The 16,815-nt window shown below is 52.3% G+C and overlaps 1 protein-coding gene across 32 annotated transcripts in view; it reads left to right on the top strand.

Annotated features, from left to right (window-relative positions):
• Positions 1-16,815, top strand: part of SCRIB (scribble planar cell polarity protein) — a 105,527-nt gene that overhangs the window by 8,162 nt on the left and 80,550 nt on the right. For all 32 annotated transcript variants that reach the window (XM_062628460.1, XM_062628434.1, XM_062628458.1 and 29 more), the window contains exons 2-12: positions 5,652-5,769; positions 5,991-6,069; positions 7,585-7,674; positions 8,442-8,498; positions 11,767-11,830; positions 13,011-13,085; positions 13,174-13,318; positions 13,844-13,962; positions 14,888-15,087; positions 15,856-16,022; positions 16,598-16,722. In XM_062628460.1, coding sequence (XP_062484444.1) covers positions 5,652-5,769; positions 5,991-6,069; positions 7,585-7,674; positions 8,442-8,498; positions 11,767-11,830; positions 13,011-13,085; positions 13,174-13,318; positions 13,844-13,962; positions 14,888-15,087; positions 15,856-16,022; positions 16,598-16,722 — 1,239 coding nt within the window. The remainder of the gene's footprint in view (positions 1-5,651; positions 5,770-5,990; positions 6,070-7,584; positions 7,675-8,441; positions 8,499-11,766; positions 11,831-13,010; positions 13,086-13,173; positions 13,319-13,843; positions 13,963-14,887; positions 15,088-15,855; positions 16,023-16,597; positions 16,723-16,815) is intronic.

Below are 16,815 nucleotides of genomic sequence, written 5' to 3'. Positions count from 1 at the left end.
CCCTGTGCCAGTGTCTCATCTCCCTCGTTGTACAAAGTTTCCTCCTCACGTCCAGCCTGAATCTCCCCTTTTTTAGTTTAACCCCATCACCCCTTGTCCTGTCCTTGCCTCCCTTGTCCAAACCTCTCCAGGTTTCCTGAGGCCCCTTTAGGCACTGGAGCTGCTCTAAGGTCTCCCCTTCAGGAGCCTTCTCTTCTCCAGGCTGAATCAGCCCAGCTCTCTCATCCTGGCTCCAGAGCAGAAATGCTGCAGCCCTCTCAGCAGCTCTGTGGCCTCCTGTGTACCCTCTCCAACAGGTCCATGTCTTTCCTGTACTGAGAACTCCAGAGCTGGAATTGGAGCTCTAGGTGGGATCTCGCCAGTGTCGGGTCAGTCTCCTTCAGCTTCAATCTCAGTGTGCGTGTGGCACGTTCAGTGGGCTCAGCACCATCCTCACCCATGGGTGGGCAGGGGAGGAGCATCGCCATCTCATATGGTGGGGGGAGGTCACAGGGCTTACAGACCCACCCCTAGATCCCTGTGGAATGCTGTGCAGGGCTGGCTGCACACTGAGCATTGCACTGCTCCAGGGCACCGGCTGCTTCTCTCTGGGATGCCCTGGAGCTGAGCCTTGCAGCTTGTTGTGTGCTGGTGGCCAGGAAGGGCTGAAGCACTTGGGTACCTGTGGCAAGTGCTGCGAGGTGTGGAGAGTGGAATGCCTTTGTCATTGGGGTCAGATCTTTGGGAAGGTTCCTTCTTTGGGATAGCACATGGTCTGTGTCCACTGTACCCACTGCCCGGGATCTGGCCCAGCATGCCAACAGCGGGTGAAGCACTGCACCCCAAGCACTATGCAGAGTTCTCTCCCCCTTTCTCCTCTACTTTACCCTTCATCTTGCCCTACCCTACTCAGGTGGGTCAGAGCCACCTCTGGGTACCTGGCACAAGGCTCTGAGGGACCAGAGGTGTGGGGATCTACCTGGATAATGGTGGTGGGACCCTCGCCATGGCACCTGGGTTGCCCCATGGGGCTGAGGCGCTGGAACTCCAAACTGATACTCTCATTTCCCACCTTAGTGGTCACTTTTCTGACCTCTGCTACCATTAATTCTGTTATCCACACTAGATTTCAGATGGAATGATGATTCCTCTAGGATCTCACTGTTCTGGGAGCGTACGGTGCTTGTGTTGTTTCATAGAACCCCAGACTACTTTGTGTTGGAAGGGACCTTAAAGCTGCTCCAGCTCCAAACCCTGCCACCGGCAGGGACCCCTTCCCTGGAGCAGGGTGCTCCAAGCCCCTGTGTCCAGCCTGGCTGGAGGAGCTTTGAGGTCTCTTTCAACCCAAACCAGTCTGTGATGTGGAGGATGAGGCCAAGGCTCATTCCTAAACCAGGTGGGTTTTCCTGAGTTCATTCTGCTTGCCCATGGAAGAGCTCAGCACTGACTAAAGCTGAAGCTGTGGCTTAACCTGGCCTGTAAACTAAGCACAGGCAAAACACTTCCCATGTGCTGAGCTCGGTGGGATCAGGGACTTTGTGCATTTGTGTCTCAGTGGATGAGAGGCTCTGCAGAGCAGGGTGTTAGGCATCCCTGTGTTAGCAGTGAGAAACGTGTCCTGCCCTCATGGGCTCAGGCCTGTACACGGGTGTTTTGGTTCCTCAGCAGAAGCTGAAGCTCCCAAACCCAGCCTGAGCTTGTGCTACCTGTGTTTCCTGTTCTCACAAACTGGCTAAACTCGTTGCTGGTTCTGTGGATGACCTCAGATGGAACCACACTGTCTGGAAATATTCCTTGGGTAGGACTCGCCCACCACTGGGCATGGATGTGTTTGGTCAGATTGGCTCTGCTTGGCTGGTTGAAACATCTCAATGTGAAGCTGCCATCTCTTTCCCTTTGCAGTGGTGATAGTTCTGAATGTCTTTGCAGTGATTCTGCTCTATTGTATCTGATATTTCTCTTTTACAAAGGTGGCTCCAAAGGCCATGTTCTGATCAAGAGTTTCATTAATAATTGCCCTGGGTTCAAGCCTTTCCCACTTCTGCCCATATTGTCCTATTTCAGTGCTGAAGTAGATCTTCTACAGTTGCTGAAGCCTCACTTGTAGGTAAGACAGAAGTCAAGTCTTTGCAGTTCCCTTGGGGTTCTTTTGGCCTTGCTGCAAGGAGGTGTTTACTCCAGCAAGGGGTAGAACCAAGAGCTCCGAGGAATCCACTGGCTTATGGGGAGTTTCTTGGGAAGCCAGCCTGCTCACAGCAGATACCTGTGTGACTTCCAGGGGCTGCTGTGGTTAAACTGGGAAATGTTTGTCACAGGTGGGGCTCTCCCAAAGGTTCCATGGTTCATGTCCCTTCTTTGGCATGGTTCTGCACTTTAGTGTTCGTCTGGCACCAGCAAAAACTGACATTTGAGAGGTTTCATTTGGTTATGTTGTGAGTGTGACTTCATGTCGGGTGTGATGGGGACCGCCTGAGGGAGCTGGGGGGTTCAGTCTGGGGAAGAGAAGGCTCCGGGGGGACCTGATGGCTCCCTCCAAGTGCCTGCCAGGAGGATGGAGCCAGGAGGGGCTGGGCTCTGCTCCCAAGGAACAAGGGATGGGACAAGAGGAACCGGCCTCCAGCTGCACCAGGGCAGGTTTAGATGGAGCTGAGGAACAATTCCTGCCCCAGAGGGTGCTCAGGCATTGGAACAGGCTGCCCGGGGCAGGGCTGGGGTCACCGTCCCTGCAAGTGTTCACACCCTGTGGAGACAAGGCCTCAGTGCCATGGGGCGGGGGGGCAGTGGTGGGACTGGATGATCTCGAAGGGCTTTTCCAACTGTTGCCAGGATTTGATGATTCTTAGCTCTTTCACTGTGAGGTTCATTAATTGTTGAACCCAGGGGCCCAGAGTGTTTGGATCCTCCAGCACTGGAGGGTTTCAAAGACTTCACAAAGGCTTGAGCATCTGGCTCTGAATTCCCACCCAAACCATTCCATGGTTGCATGGCGCAAAGTAAATGGGATGGGGAGAATTGTGGGATTGTCACGAGTCTCATGCTGAGGTGTGGTGTGACCCCGCTCACAGGCTCCGTGGAGGTTCTGGTGTGTGGAGGTTCTTGGTGTGACCCCGCTCACAGGCTCCGTGGAGGTTCTGGTGTGTGGAGGTTCTTGGTGTGACCCCGCTCACAGGCTGTGTGGAGGTTCTGGTGTGTGGAGGTTCTTGGTGTGACCCCGCTCACAGGCTCCGTGGAGGTTCTGGTGTGTGGAGGTTCTTGGTGTGACCCCGCTCACAGGCTCCGTGGAGGTTCTGGTGTGTGGAGGTTCTTGGTGTGTGGAGGTTCTTGGTGTGACCCCGCTCTCAGGCTGTGTGGAGGTTCTGGTGTGTGGAGGTTCTTGGTGTGACCCCGCTCTCAGGCTGTGTGGAGGTTCTGGTTATCTGCAGCGAGGTTGTTATGAGTAAAAGGCCTCATGTGTAAAAAGCTTTGAGTAAAAGCTCTGAGTAAAAAGACTGTTCCCATGAGCAGGGCAGTTCCTTCAGTTGCATCAGACAACATGGGTACATCAGACAACATGGGTACAGCTGGGCCAAGGAGCTCTCTTGTGGTGACCTTGGTGATCCAGCTGTGGAAGTGCAACCCAAGCGCAGGCAGAGCTGAATCATGGTCACAGTCACCTCTAAACCTCTGCTGTGTCAGGAAGTGCTCCCCGTGTTTGTTGCAGTGAACGTGCAGCGTGCTCCTGGCCTGGTTCGTTGTGCTCTCTTTCTCAGTGCCCCCGTACCCTGAGCCTGCCTCAGCTGTGCACGTGTGCCCACACTGGGGCTGTGGATGCTCCCGCTGTTATTCCCCAGCAGCTCACACAATGTCGTGCCTGGAATTTCCTTGTGTTCTAAAATTAGGAGAAGGCTCAAGGAAACAATAGTGGATCCGGGCTCTGAACCTCCTGCCCTGGCGTGAACCTTTGTTGTCAGTTGGACTTTCACCTACTTCCTTTCTTGGTGAACTGATTTGTGTAGATAAATGGGGTAGAATTCTGCTGTGCAGCGGCAGGAGGAGCGGTTTTCTTCTGGTCTTACTTCTAATGGTCTGTATCGCTTCAGGACATGAGGAGCATGAATTTCATGTCGCTGCTGTTCATCCCCGAGCACCTCTCCCTTTCCCTTTGGGAAGGATGTGGAATGCTGGCACCTCTGTGCAGCAAAGGCCCTGAAGGCGCAGCAGCACTTCCCGAGTGAGGCTGCTCCATGAGAGCCAGCAGTGATTCTGATCTTAGGCAGAAGCTCTTCCCTGGGAGGGTGCTGAGGCACTGGCACAGGGTGCCCAGAGAAGCTGTGGCTGCCCCATCCCTGGCAGTGTTCAAGGCCAGATTGGACACGGGGGCTTGGAGCACCTTGCTCTAGTGGAAGGGGTCCCTGTCTGTGGCAGGGGCTGGAGCTGGAGGAGCTTTAAGGTCCCTTCCAACACAAACCATTCCATGATTTATTCTATGATTCATGGTTGGTGTACATCACTTTTTCATTCCTTATCCCTCCCTTGTCTGATCTGCAGTATTGTTCTTTGCAATGTTATGAGTGACAGTTGTGGGTGTCCCATCACCCAAACGTGAACAAATCTCGATACCCCCAACTCTGGGAAGGTCTGTTTCCTCCTGTACATCCTATACAGATGGATTACTGGAGAGGTTGCTGAGAACAACGGTTCAGACCTCACATTCTTGTTTGATCCTTCTTGGTGTGGTCTGTGTGAGCAGCCCAGGGCAGTTCTGGAGTCTCCATCCCTGGAAGTGTTCTCACACCATGTAGACAAGGCCCTCAGTGCCATGGGTTAGTGGTGGCCTTGGCAGTGCTGGGTGATCTTGAAGGTTTTTTCCAACCCAGTTGATTTTATGATTCTATGATTGATGACCGTTTCCAGTTCCTGTAGTTGGCTTCTGAGACCCAGGAGGTGTGAAGACGTTGGCTGTTGTTAGAATGGGAGACCTCTAGAGGTCGCTTCCCATTAACTTTCCCATGACTGGGGGGGTAGGAATTTCTTTCCTTCTGTAATTCTTTGTCACTTGTGACCTGCAGATTTCCTGCTCCTTCCCTTTTCCAGTACAAGTGGGACAAAGACTTTCCCTGTTGGTGTAGGCACCTATCACTGATGGGTGAGCAACCTGGTCAGGTGGAAGGTGTCCCTGCTCATTGCAGGGGTATTGAACCCTTCAACCCAAACCATTCTATGATGTCCTGACAAGAAGTCCTGCACCAAGATGTGTGTGGCAGCAGGGTCAGGACCTCAGTCTGGAAGTCACCTCATACGTCTCCTCTTGACCAGGCTCATAAGCTCTGTGGTGTCTGCTGCCAAGCCTGCTGCACAGTGACTTCCTCTTGGTGCTAGTATTTAACTGCCTAAGATGAAGGGTTGTCTTAGAAAAACGAGGAACATCCACTTTGATCCAACAAGGGAGAGAAGAGCAGTGTGATGATAGAGATAGTAAATGAATCATCAAGCTAAACCCATGAAATGCCATTCTGCTTCACTTGTCTCCTGGAGACCTCATGGGGGTGCTCATCTGTGCGGCCACTGTGCTCTGAGGACCTCCCCAGGACAGAAGCTCTTGTCTGCAGGGGAGATGCTCAGGTTTGCCTTGAGGTGAGCAGACAGGTTCCCCAGAGCTGCTGCTGACCCCTTCATTTTCTCTCCTGTCACAGCCTTTCTTCAGGCTCCTGAACCTGCGCAAGCTGGGTCTGAGTGACAATGAGATCCAGAGGCTTCCCCCCGAGGTGGCCAACTTCATGCAGCTGGTGGAACTGGACATCTCACGCAATGGTAAGGTCAAAGCTGAATGGGGAGGGGTGCCCCACAGCCATGCCTTGGGCACTCACCTTTGGAGTATCCTCCACAGTCCCACAGAGTGATCTCTTGGAGTCCTGAGCTACAGAATATGGGTGTCCTGCTGTATCTCAGGCTGTCACCAGGACCTGGTGTCCCATTTTCCACATGTTGGCCTCTTCTCAAGCCTCATTTTTTCTTTCACATGTTTCTTCCAGACATTCCAGAAATTCCTGAAAGCATCAAATTCTGCAAGTCCTTGGAAATCGCAGACTTCAGCGGGAATCCTCTCTCCAGGTAGGAAGGCAGATGCAACCCTTTATGAAGCTGAGAATGAGAGTTGAAGCTCCTCATTCTCCTGAGCTTTCTCTGGTCTTCATCTTGTCATTGTCCTCGCATGAAGTCAGGACCTTGGGTCACATACAGTTTGGCTGCCAGGACCTGCAGGTGCCTGTTCGCTTGGCATAGGGAAGAGCTGGTGTGTCCTCCTCTACTGCGGGGCCTGTGGCTTGGATTGAGGAGTCTCTAGTCTAGCTGTTGCCACTGGTGTGAGGGCTTTTGTCCTCCTGCTGTTAGTCAATCCTCAGCCCTTCACCCTGGTGCACACACCAGAACAGATGTGGACTTGTGTTGCTCTGCTCTCCATCAGTCCCTTTTGCTCTGTGTGTTACTTATATCCAGGAGCTGTCCTTTGAGCTCTGTGGTCCTTCCCCTGATCCCTAAGTGCCCAGAGCTGTGTCCAGAAACTGAGCTCTCTGCCCAGCATCTTTGTGTTCTTTCTCTTATTCCATGTTTTGGGAATTCAGGTGTGGCTCCTCTGCCTTGGTGAGCCATGCCCCAGGCACTGGCGTCTCCATGCATTGTCTGCAGGGTCTGACTCCAGATGCCTGCTGCCAAAGCTGCTCTTCACACAGGACTTCCCTCCTGTGGTGCCCGGCACTGCCAGAATGGAACACGCTTTTCCATTGGTGGGAATCATAGAATCCCTGATTGGTTTATGTTGGAAGAGACCTTACGCTCATCCAGCTCCAGCCCCTGTCACAGGCAGGGACCCCTTCCACTAGAGCAGGGTGCTCCAAGCCCCTGTGTCCAACCTGGCCTTGGGCACTGCCAGGGATGAGGCAGCCACAGCTTCTCTGGCACCCTCACAGGGAAGAGCTTCTGCCTAATATCGAACCGGAACCTCCCCTGTTTCAGTTTGAACCCATCACCCCTTGTCCTGTCACTGCAGTCCCTGATGAAGAGTCCCTCTCCAGCATCCCTGTAGCCCCTTCAGACACTGGAAGCTGCTCTGAGTTCTCCACACAGCTTCTCTTCTCCAGGCTGAATAGCCCCAGCTTTGTACCATGGGAAGGACCAGCACTTCTGCACTGGAAATTCTCTATTAGAGTCTTTTTGTGGCACAGAGCTGCAGGATGTGTGTCCTGAGCTGTGGAACTGGCGAGCTCTGGGAACTGCCTGTGAACAGAAAAAGGGTTTCTCCTTTTCTGTGTTAATCTCTCCTTTTGGTAGCTCCAGGCCAGGTTGGACAGGGCTTGGAGCAACCTGCTCTAGTGGAGGGTGTCCCTGCCTGTGGCAGGGGTTGGAACTGGATAAACTTTGAGGTCTCTTCCAGCCCAAACCATTCTATGATTCTATGGAAATGAGGTGTATTTTGGATCAGGAGCCAGGGTCAGAGTTGGTTCCTGCTCTTCTCCTTTCCACATGTTGATACCAACTGGGATAAGACTGGCTTTGGAGGGATTTAAGTGAGGGATTGAAGGCTTGTGTTGTGCCCAGCTAATGGTGTGTTGTCCTCTCATGCTTTCACAGGCTTCCAGAGGGCTTCACGCAGCTTCGCAGCCTGGGCCACTTGGCCTTGAATGATGTGTCCCTGCAGAGCCTCCCCAATGACATTGGGAAGTGAGTATTCCCCTGTCCTCCTAACAGGGAGGAGGGCTGGGGTGGGGGTGTCATTGGGGTGACACACACATAGGGGTGTCACTCCAGTAGTGTCACTGCTCTTGGGATGGTGACATCAGCAGGACTTGGAGGGCAAGAGCCTACCACCGCAGTTAGAGGTTGCCACCCTGCCACACGCGCTGTGTGAGCTCCTCTGAGCATGCCTTTTGCTCCAAGACAACCTTCTTTAGAAGGTTTTGCCCTGGTCTCAGCTGCTGCTGCTCTGCTGTGGTGCATGGCACAGGCAGGAATGCACCCAGGCTTCCCAAGCTCCTGTCTCCCCTTGTTTTATGGATTTGCCCCTTTGCAAACAGGAATGGTCTGTCCAGTGGTGCTGAAATGATTTATGCTGCTCACAAATGGCCAAGGCAAAGCGCATGTGGGGTTGTCTGTGAGGTGCAGTCCCTTTCCATGGGATCTGGCTCCTACACATGAAGGGGTTTACCTTTGTGGGCACAGTCCTGTGTGACACCACGTTTCCTTGTCCTGAGTCTGGGCAGTGTTGTGTCCCCATGGTGTTGCAGTAAACTGTCACCTTCATCAGAAGCCATTTAAGATCCTCCTTGGTTTTTGGTTTCCCCTGCCAGCCCCATCCATGTCTACACACTCATGTACATGAATCTGTGCAGGCCAGGAGGGGTGCTCCCAAGGGAAGGGATATGAGCATCTCCATGTATCCCTGAAGCCTGTTCAGGGAATCTGGCTTCTCATTCCCTTTTCTCTTGCAGTTTGGCAAACCTGGTGACTCTGGAGCTGCGTGAGAACCTGCTAAAGACTCTCCCCACGTGAGTGTCTGTTTGGTGGCTTCAGGAGTCTGCTGCCTGATCCTTCTTACTGATTTCTCAGGGATTTGCTGGCTCCAGGACTTTGCCTGGGAGGGCTCAAGGCTTTGCGTAAATCAGCTGCATCTTTTGGACTGGTGTAAACTGGGGAGAGGAGGGGGAGATGGCGCAGGGCTTAGAGCAGGGCAGGATGTTCAGAGTCTCTACTCAGCTCTGTGTCAGGATTGATTTGGAATAGAGGTGGTTCCACAAGAAAGCTGCTGGCAAGGGTGAGAACCATTTTTCCTAGAGAGGTGGAGCAGATGATGAATTCTTTTGGAAAAAGAGAGCATGACGTGGGCACAGGAGGACCTCTGTGCACAGTGAAGTTCATTTGAAGAGCAGCAGAATGTGGCTGAAGATAGATCTTTCCAGCGTCTCTGTTTTCCTGGTTATCCCATCTGACTGTTCTGGGTGTGCAGAGTGTGGGAATGGTTGAGATAACAGGCTTCCTGCACCAGGCAAAAGCTAAGGCAGCAAGGGAGAAGAGGTAAGTGGTGTTGAATATTCCTGCGAGTTAGGGACAGAGGTGGATTCCTGGAGAGGGTCTGGTTGGTAGCACTGATGCCATCAGGTGGACAGGGTGTGGAGAACTAAAGATTCTGTATGTTTATTCATCTTGTTTGGAGCCCATGAGAGCTGTTTGTTGAGTTTTCTACCTACCTTAGCTCTGTCAGCTTGTTTCTGCCTTCTTATCCATCCAACTGATGACTCCCCAAGTCTTCTGGGAAGATATGCTGGAAGGGATCTACCTGGCTTCTGTCTGAGCCAGCAGTGTGGGTTTGGACACACATGGGTTACATCTGCTTGAGGAGTTCTGTATCAGCTTTGACCCCGAGGAGAAGATGCTTCCAGAAAGGAGCTGAAAGAGCCTGCACTGGGCAGCTCCCAGACACCACAGCTGGTGGTTACTCCATGGAGAGGCTTAGTTCAAATTAACAGTGTCATCTTGCCTCTGATGCCAAAGTCACTGGATCTTCTCTGCACAGAAGTTGTCAGCATTTACACCCTGTCACAGACCAGCTGAGACGGCCCCTCATGGAATATAGCCACAAGGCGGACATGAGAGCCAAAGCTCCTTTTGGCAGATGAAACAAGCAGGAGAAGCTTGGGTCCTGGTGCTGGGACCCACTGCTGTCTGCTGCACATATTTTTTGTGTTCCAACAGGCACCACCACTGTGATACTGTCTATATGAGGAGGTGCAATAGCTACATCCAAAGTTGGGCTTTCAGACAGCAGTGAAGAAGGTCCCAAGGACTTTCCACCATCTAAGAACCAGCAGGAATCCAGAGTTTAAGAATTCAGTCTGTGAGCAGCTCCATAAGGTTTCTGGGGAGCATTCTCATGCCCAGTGCTTCCTTGTGAATGCCCTCAGCAAGATGCTAGCAGCATGACAGGAGTTTTTCTCTGAGATAAGCCCAGGCATGACACTCCCCCTGCAGTGCAGTTCCAGCTTCTTCTCATCTTTCTGCAGTTCCAGCTTCTTCTCATCTTTCCCCAGTTCCGCTTCTGGGTGATTTCTGAAAGTAGAAGGAAGATCTTGAAGGTCAAGGCAATTTTCATCAGATTTGTCAATCAAATACAAGACTGAAATCAGTGGCCAAAGAGATCTCAGTGGTGCTCTCAGATCTACCCAGGGCTGAAGCTCTTGTGCTTAGTCTGGGTGCAAATTGTGCCCAAGAACGGCTTTGAGCAAGTCCAGGTGATGTCTTACAGAGATGGTGATACTTTCAGTTTTCAGGGTTGCTGAGCTAGGAGGGAGATGGGCTTTAGTACTATGAATGTGTGAGTGCAGATGCACCTTTTGGTTGTTTTTGTTGTTGAGCTCCTTAAAAGATTCAGCTTGCAATGACCTTTATGGGTCAAAACTTGATTTAATTGGTGGATCTTCTGCTCTCAGTTGAGTTTTCACACAGTTCCTCTCGTCCAGCTGATCAGCACTCCTCCATGTCCCATGCAGAGCATGCTATGTGTTCCCATGAGACAGTGGAGGGGGATCTCAGCTGAGGCATGTTGCAAGACCTTGTACATTGACATGGATTCCACAGCTCACTTGTCCCTCTTTTTGAGAACTCAAAACTGGGAAGGGACCATCAAAGCTGCTTCACCCTTCAGAGAAGTCAAAAGAGCAGATGGACAGTCATGATGGGAGACTGCTGCACTGCTTTTGGTGATGCTTTTTTGAGAAGCCTTTGCTTGAGTTAATACAATAGCTAAAAATCCACCAGTTCTAAAGTAAGAACTTGCTTTTCCTGCATAACCCAAATGTTTTCACACTTGGCCAGGCAGGACAGATCTCTTCCTGCTTTCTCACAGTGTGGAGATATGCAGCTCAATTCCAGAGGAATACAGAGATTTCTGCATTAGGAGAGTCCCTTCTGAAGAGAATAAAGAGCTGCAGACCCTCCCTGATGGGTCAGAGCTGAGGTGGCAGCTCCGCCCTGGTGTGAAGGGAGAGACAGACCCCCCCTTTTTGGGGCATGACAGTTGGTGGGTAGTTCTGAGAGCTGAGGTCGGGTGAACCTGGGCCATGTCAGAAGTGAATCCTGGTTTTGTGGGGCTGCTGATTGCAGCTCTTCGTATCACCGGGTCATAATGTGTTTGGATGCTCAGGGCACATGCAGGACCACCAGTGCTGATGGGCTTTGGCTCCTCTGCAGGCTTCTCACAGCATCTTGCCTAGTGAGCTGTTTCTCTGCACATCCTGACCTCTTCTGAGACATCACCATAGACATCATCATCATGTCAGCCTTGTGTTTCCCTTCAGCAGCATCAGCATCCCACTGGGGGAAACTGAGCCTGTTGGATTTGTCGTTCCTGCTTCTCCCTGCAGCTGTGCTCCCCTGCCTCCCCAAATACTGTCATCTGCTGATTCCTGTTACCTGTTAGTCGGTGCCCAGGACCCCACCCTTGCTACAGAAAGAGGCAGCAGGGTTAAGGTCTCTTGTCATCTGTCATGGATTTGCTCAGAGTATTTTGTGGTGGGAAGGGGAGAAGGTAAATTGGTGACAGAAACTGATGGCGTTGGGACTGCTGGTGCTGCTCAGCGCAGTGCATGGTCTGGCTTGGGAAGGGTGCAGCTCCCCTAAACTGCGTGGCTCAGAGGGACAAGCTCAGGATTGTCCCTGGTTTAAGAGTTATTGCGCTTGATGTAATGTGTGAGACGTGTATCCCAGATGCTAACCATTTGTTCCTTCTCTCCTCCTCTCTCTGCTCCCTGTGTCTTGCAGGTCTCTCTCCTTCCTTGTCAAGTTAGAACAGCTGGATCTTGGTGGCAATGACCTGGAAGTACTGGTAGGTAAGGGATGGTGGGGAGGTAATGTGGATGGTTGGCTGGGGCAGAACCCTGCACCGCAAGTGGGTTTTCATCTGCAGTGCAAAGAAACAGACCCACAGTGTGTTTGGAATGATCCTGATCTTCCCACTGTGGCCTTGTCATCGTTCTCAGCATAATGTGCTCTTTACGTTGGCCCTTGTGCCTGTTTTCATGCACAGCTCTCTCTGCTCTTCCCAGATACTTTTGCTCTGGGATGTCAATCCTTGCTGTGTAGCTGCCAAAGGCTCTTCTCTTTCCAGTGGGAATCCCTGGTTCTTCCCTGCTCTTCAGTGTTGTGCTGTCCCCAGCTGTTTCTCACCTCTACTTGGCCAACTTTGCACTTTTCTCCTCTTTGATTTGGTTTCCCTGCTGCACAGTGCAGGACCACTCGTGGTGTTCCTGGCTGCAGCGAGTGAGGGTGCGTGTCCTCTGGGCTGGGCTCTCCGTGGAGGGCTCTGAGCCCCAGTGTGCTGAGAGCCAGTGCCCAGCCTCGACATGCAGCTTGTCTTGACATCCAGGGGCAGCCAGTGGTGTTTAATTCTACAGCCATGGATTAAGCTGTCACTGGATCCTGCTCTTAACCCTCTGGAATGCTTTCTGGCAGAAACCCATCTAAATTGGGAGGCAAAGGAGCTTGTGCAGCCTGCTTGGGAGAGCAGTTGTCTGACACTTGAACCAAGCTCCAGTGGTGCCTTGACTCCAAACCCAAATGCTCATCAATGTGTGGTGTTTGTGGAGTGATGCTGTGAACATACATCCACATTGATGATGGTGCTGCTGGGTCATGTGGAGTTGGCCAGTGTCACCCAAATGTTTGTTTTCATGCCTGAGAGGAGGAAGAGGAGAAAGATTCATCTGCTCACTAAGACCAGAACTTCCAAACCCTGTTTAGTCTTGCCTGCTACCAGACAGTCCCTGCTGTTGCTTCCTTGTTTCCTCTTGGAACCTCCTTCAACCAGGATGCTGTCCCAGGCACACGTGCTGCTGTGTTGTGGCACACCAACACGTTTTCTCCATAGACCATCTGGGAAATGGTTCTAGGAGGTGTGAGCGCAGGAACAGTTGGCTTTCCAGAGGTGTGGGGTGGTTTGGTGCATCCCAGAGCAGCTCCTCCCCTATGGAAAGGACTCATGCCATCTCTGTCCTGCTCTCTTACAGCCAGATACCCTGGGAGCTCTACCCAACCTGCGTGAGCTCTGGCTGGACCGGAACCAGCTCTCAGCCCTGCCTCCAGTGAGTACCAGTTCAGGCCCTTGAACCTCCTCTCTGCTCCCTTCTCCAGTTGCCCCCTCGAGCCTTGGTGTCTCCTTTCTGCCCGCAGGAGCTGGGCAATCTCCGCCGCTTGGTCTGTCTGGATGTGTCAGAGAACAAGCTGGAGCAGTTGCCCAGCGAGGTCAGTGGGCTGGTTGCCCTGACAGACTTGCTCCTGTCCCAGAACCTGCTGGAATGTATTCCAGATGGGATCGGTGAGTACTGCGGGATGGGAGCAGCGCAGGACTTCACTGCCCAGCACGGGGGCTTCAGGCGAGAGTGTGTGTAACATGGTGTTAGGGTGTGATGGACACAGTCACAATAGATGGGTGCAGAAGCAGTAAGTGAGACACTGGCACAGGGTGCCCAGAGCAGCTGTGGCTGCCCCATCCCTCGCAGTGTCCAAGGCTGGGTTGGACGGGCTTGGAGCAACGTGCTCTAGTGAAAGGTGTCCCTGCCCATGATGGGGGGGTTGGGACTAGGTGATCTTAAGGTCCCTTCCAACCTAAACCATTCCATGGTTCTGTGATATGCTGAACGGAACTCTACAGGATGAGTTCAGGTTCTTGATCTGAAACCATACGTAGGTGAACCTGTGAACAAGCCTGGTGGGGAGGAGAGATTGTGCCTGTGTTGTTAGGTTGGGTAACCCCAGATGTGAGGCGTTTTGGCCACATGGACATAGAACAGCATCCTTGTGTCTGTGGCGTAGTTCACACCCAGCTTGTTGCCCTGGCCAGGTCAGCTGAAGCAGCTCTCCATCCTCAAGGTGGACCAGAATCGGCTGACAGAGGTGACAGAGTCAATTGGGGACTGTGAAAACTTGTCAGAACTCATCTTGACAGAGAACATGCTGACTGTAAGTACCCCAGCAGCACCCTGCATCCCCTGGGCTGCTCAGGGTAGCCACATGCCAGGGATCTTCCATCTTCTGAGCTGCATTCCTGAGATGCTCCGGCTTCTCTGCTGCAGAGCTCCACCAGGCTCACAGGCCCTGAGAAGATCCTGGTGGAAACGGCTTTCTCCCACTGTTTTCCTGAAAACCTCTCCAGGATAGCTGGGCTGCTGCTCTAGAATAAGCAGTCCTGAGGCCCGTCTGATCTGATGGAGCAGGACTACATCCAAAGCTGCATTTGGCAGTGGAATAGTGCAATTTAAAATGGTCTTGCCCCAAAATGCTCATGGGCTGACAGTTAAAACGCAAGTGCTGGGAATGGGCAGATGAACATCCTTTTAGTGGAAGGTGTCCCTGCCCATGGCAGGGGTTGAAATTGGATGATCTTAAGGTCCTTTAGAATCCTTTTGAGTCCTTTCCTACCCAAATGATTCATGACTCATTCTATGATTCTAATAGGAGAAAAGTCCTGACCAGTGGAGTTCTGGGTGTGCTGTGTGAGGTGAGGAGTTGGCGTTTCACAGTCTGAGAACCTGAGGGAGAATTTGCCCCACACTGTAGTGAGAACTTGTATTGAAAATGTGTTTGTTAGGACAGAAGGCAGCTTTTTTCCTAAGGTAGAGGGTTCTATGCCTTTCTGACAGCGCTGAGGCACTGGCCCAGGGTGCCCAGAGAAGCTGTGGCTGCCCCATCCCTGGCAGTGTTCAAGGCCAGGTTGGACACAGGGGCTTGGAGCCACCTGCTCTAGTGGAAGGGGTCCCTGCCTGTGGCAGGGGTTGGAGCTGGAGGAGCTTTAAGGTCCCTTCCAGCCCAAATTCCATGAGTAATTCTGTGATACCTTTATTCTGCTGCTCCTCCCTTTTGCAACCACCAATCTTCTCCTCCCCAGGCCCTACCGAAGTCCCTGGGCAAGCTGGCCAAGCTGACAAACCTGAATGTGGACCGGAACCGGCTGACGTCCCTTCCATCTGAGATTGGAGGTTGTGCCAACCTGAACGTGCTGTCCTTGCGGGACAACCGCCTCGCCCTCCTGCCCCCAGAGCTTGCCAACACCACCGAGCTTCACGTCCTGGACGTGGCTGGGAACAGGTCAGCAGCAGGAAGGGTGCAGCAGGCTTGCGGGCATCTTCCTAAGGAGGCCGCTGTGAAGGAGCAGCGTGGGCTGGGCCCTGGTGTGTTTTGGGATCTGCTGCCCTCAGGATCCGTGGTTTGGAGAAGCCCAGCCTGGCTGTTGGATCTTGGAAAGAGGGCATCTGACTCTGAAGCTTCGCATCTTAAGCCCTTCTCCACATTACTTGAATACAGGGCAGAACTGATGCGGAAGTGTGGAGACATTTTGCCACATGTGAAATAAAGAACAGGGGAAATCCCTGGTCCAGTGTGTTGCTTCCTGCAGATACTGCAGTTTCATGTCATCAGTCCTCAGGTGATTGATGCCAAAGCCTGTTCATGATGCACACCACCAAGGAGTGCAGATACCTGTGATCTGTTCTGCAGGATGCTGAGGTTTTAGCTGTGGTTCTGTTAGCTGAGGCTGGCGGTGTTTGTAGCAGAGCTTCTGTGTGGAACACTGTGTCCAGGTCCCTGAGACCATTATTTTTATTGTCTTCAAACCCCTCTCCAAAGTTCAGTTTTCACTCTGTTGATGGGAGTTGTCCTCTGTTAAACACTGCTGAGGGTGGGCTGCTGGACCCAGTTTCTGGCTGTGACAGAGCCAATGCAGCACGAGCTGCTTTGGTGTCTGTAACAGTGAGGGACCTTCCAGTGGCCTGGCTCCTGCAGTGCAGATGGGGCAGCCTGGAGCTAAGCTGAAGTTCAGCTGAAGTTTAACCAGCAAGTTCCTCCTTCCTGTTGCAGGCTGCAGAACCTCCCGTTTGCGCTGACAAATCTCAACCTGAAAGCCCTGTGGTTGGCAGAGAACCAGTCCCAGCCCATGCTGAAATTCCAGACGGAGGATGATGAGAAGACAGGAGAAAAGGTCCTCACATGTTACCTGCTTCCCCAGCAGCCCTCTCCCAGCCTAGGTAAGAGAGCACGTCATGAAGGGTGTCAGCAGGTTTGTGTACTTGGGCGGTGCTGTAGGGAGGAGGCCATGAACTGTCCTCTCTGTGCTCCATTCCTGTGATACCTCTAGCAGACTTAAGCTCCTGAGTGGCTGGTGGCCACTTTCCAAGGCAGAGGTAGTTAAGTGAGAAATTGCTTCTCTGCCGGGTGATAAAGAAGCTGCAGCCTCAGCTTAAAGTCTTCTGCTTTGATCTATTGACCAAGTACTTGCTTTTCTGTAAGGTTTGCTTGCTGTTGTGATGATATTCTTGTGTCAATACTTCTGGTTCATGCTTTAATCCTACCTGTTTCCTTAGTTCTTGGGTAAGGAGCGCTAGAGCTGAACCATCTGGGTCCTTCTGTAGAGGCCGCTGTAGATCTGGTGGGAGATGTGCAGGAGGTGGCGAGATCTGGAGGCTACATCCTTTTTCCTCAAGGCCTCTGTGCTTTGATGCACGGGTTGATATAACAGGATGGGTTGAGGACTGTCATTCACCCAAGCTCCCAGCCCTGCTCATTCAGAAGGTAGCTCCCACTGTGTTATCTTTCTCCCCAGAGAATCTTTTGCAGAATAGTGTGGACGAGAGCTGGACGGACACGAACTTAAACAGAGTCAGTGTGATTCAGTTCCTGGATGAACCCAAAGGAGATGATGAAGAGGAGTCAGGAGCTGAGAGAAGGGTAAGAATTGTTTCTGGAGGCTTGTTTGCTCCCTGTGGAAGCACAGGCACAAGCTAAAGAAGTGCCTGAGAAGGGGAGGCATTGTGGTGTCTG

This window comes from Pezoporus occidentalis, unplaced genomic scaffold (genome assembly GCF_034315485.1).
Source record: "Pezoporus occidentalis ecotype Australia unplaced genomic scaffold, CSIRO_AGI_Poc_V1 ctg317, whole genome shotgun sequence".
NCBI lineage: Eukaryota > Metazoa > Chordata > Aves > Psittaciformes > Psittacidae > Pezoporus > Pezoporus occidentalis.
The sequence above is the reverse complement of the archived record's forward strand: the minus strand, read 5'-3'. Positions and strand labels throughout refer to the sequence as shown.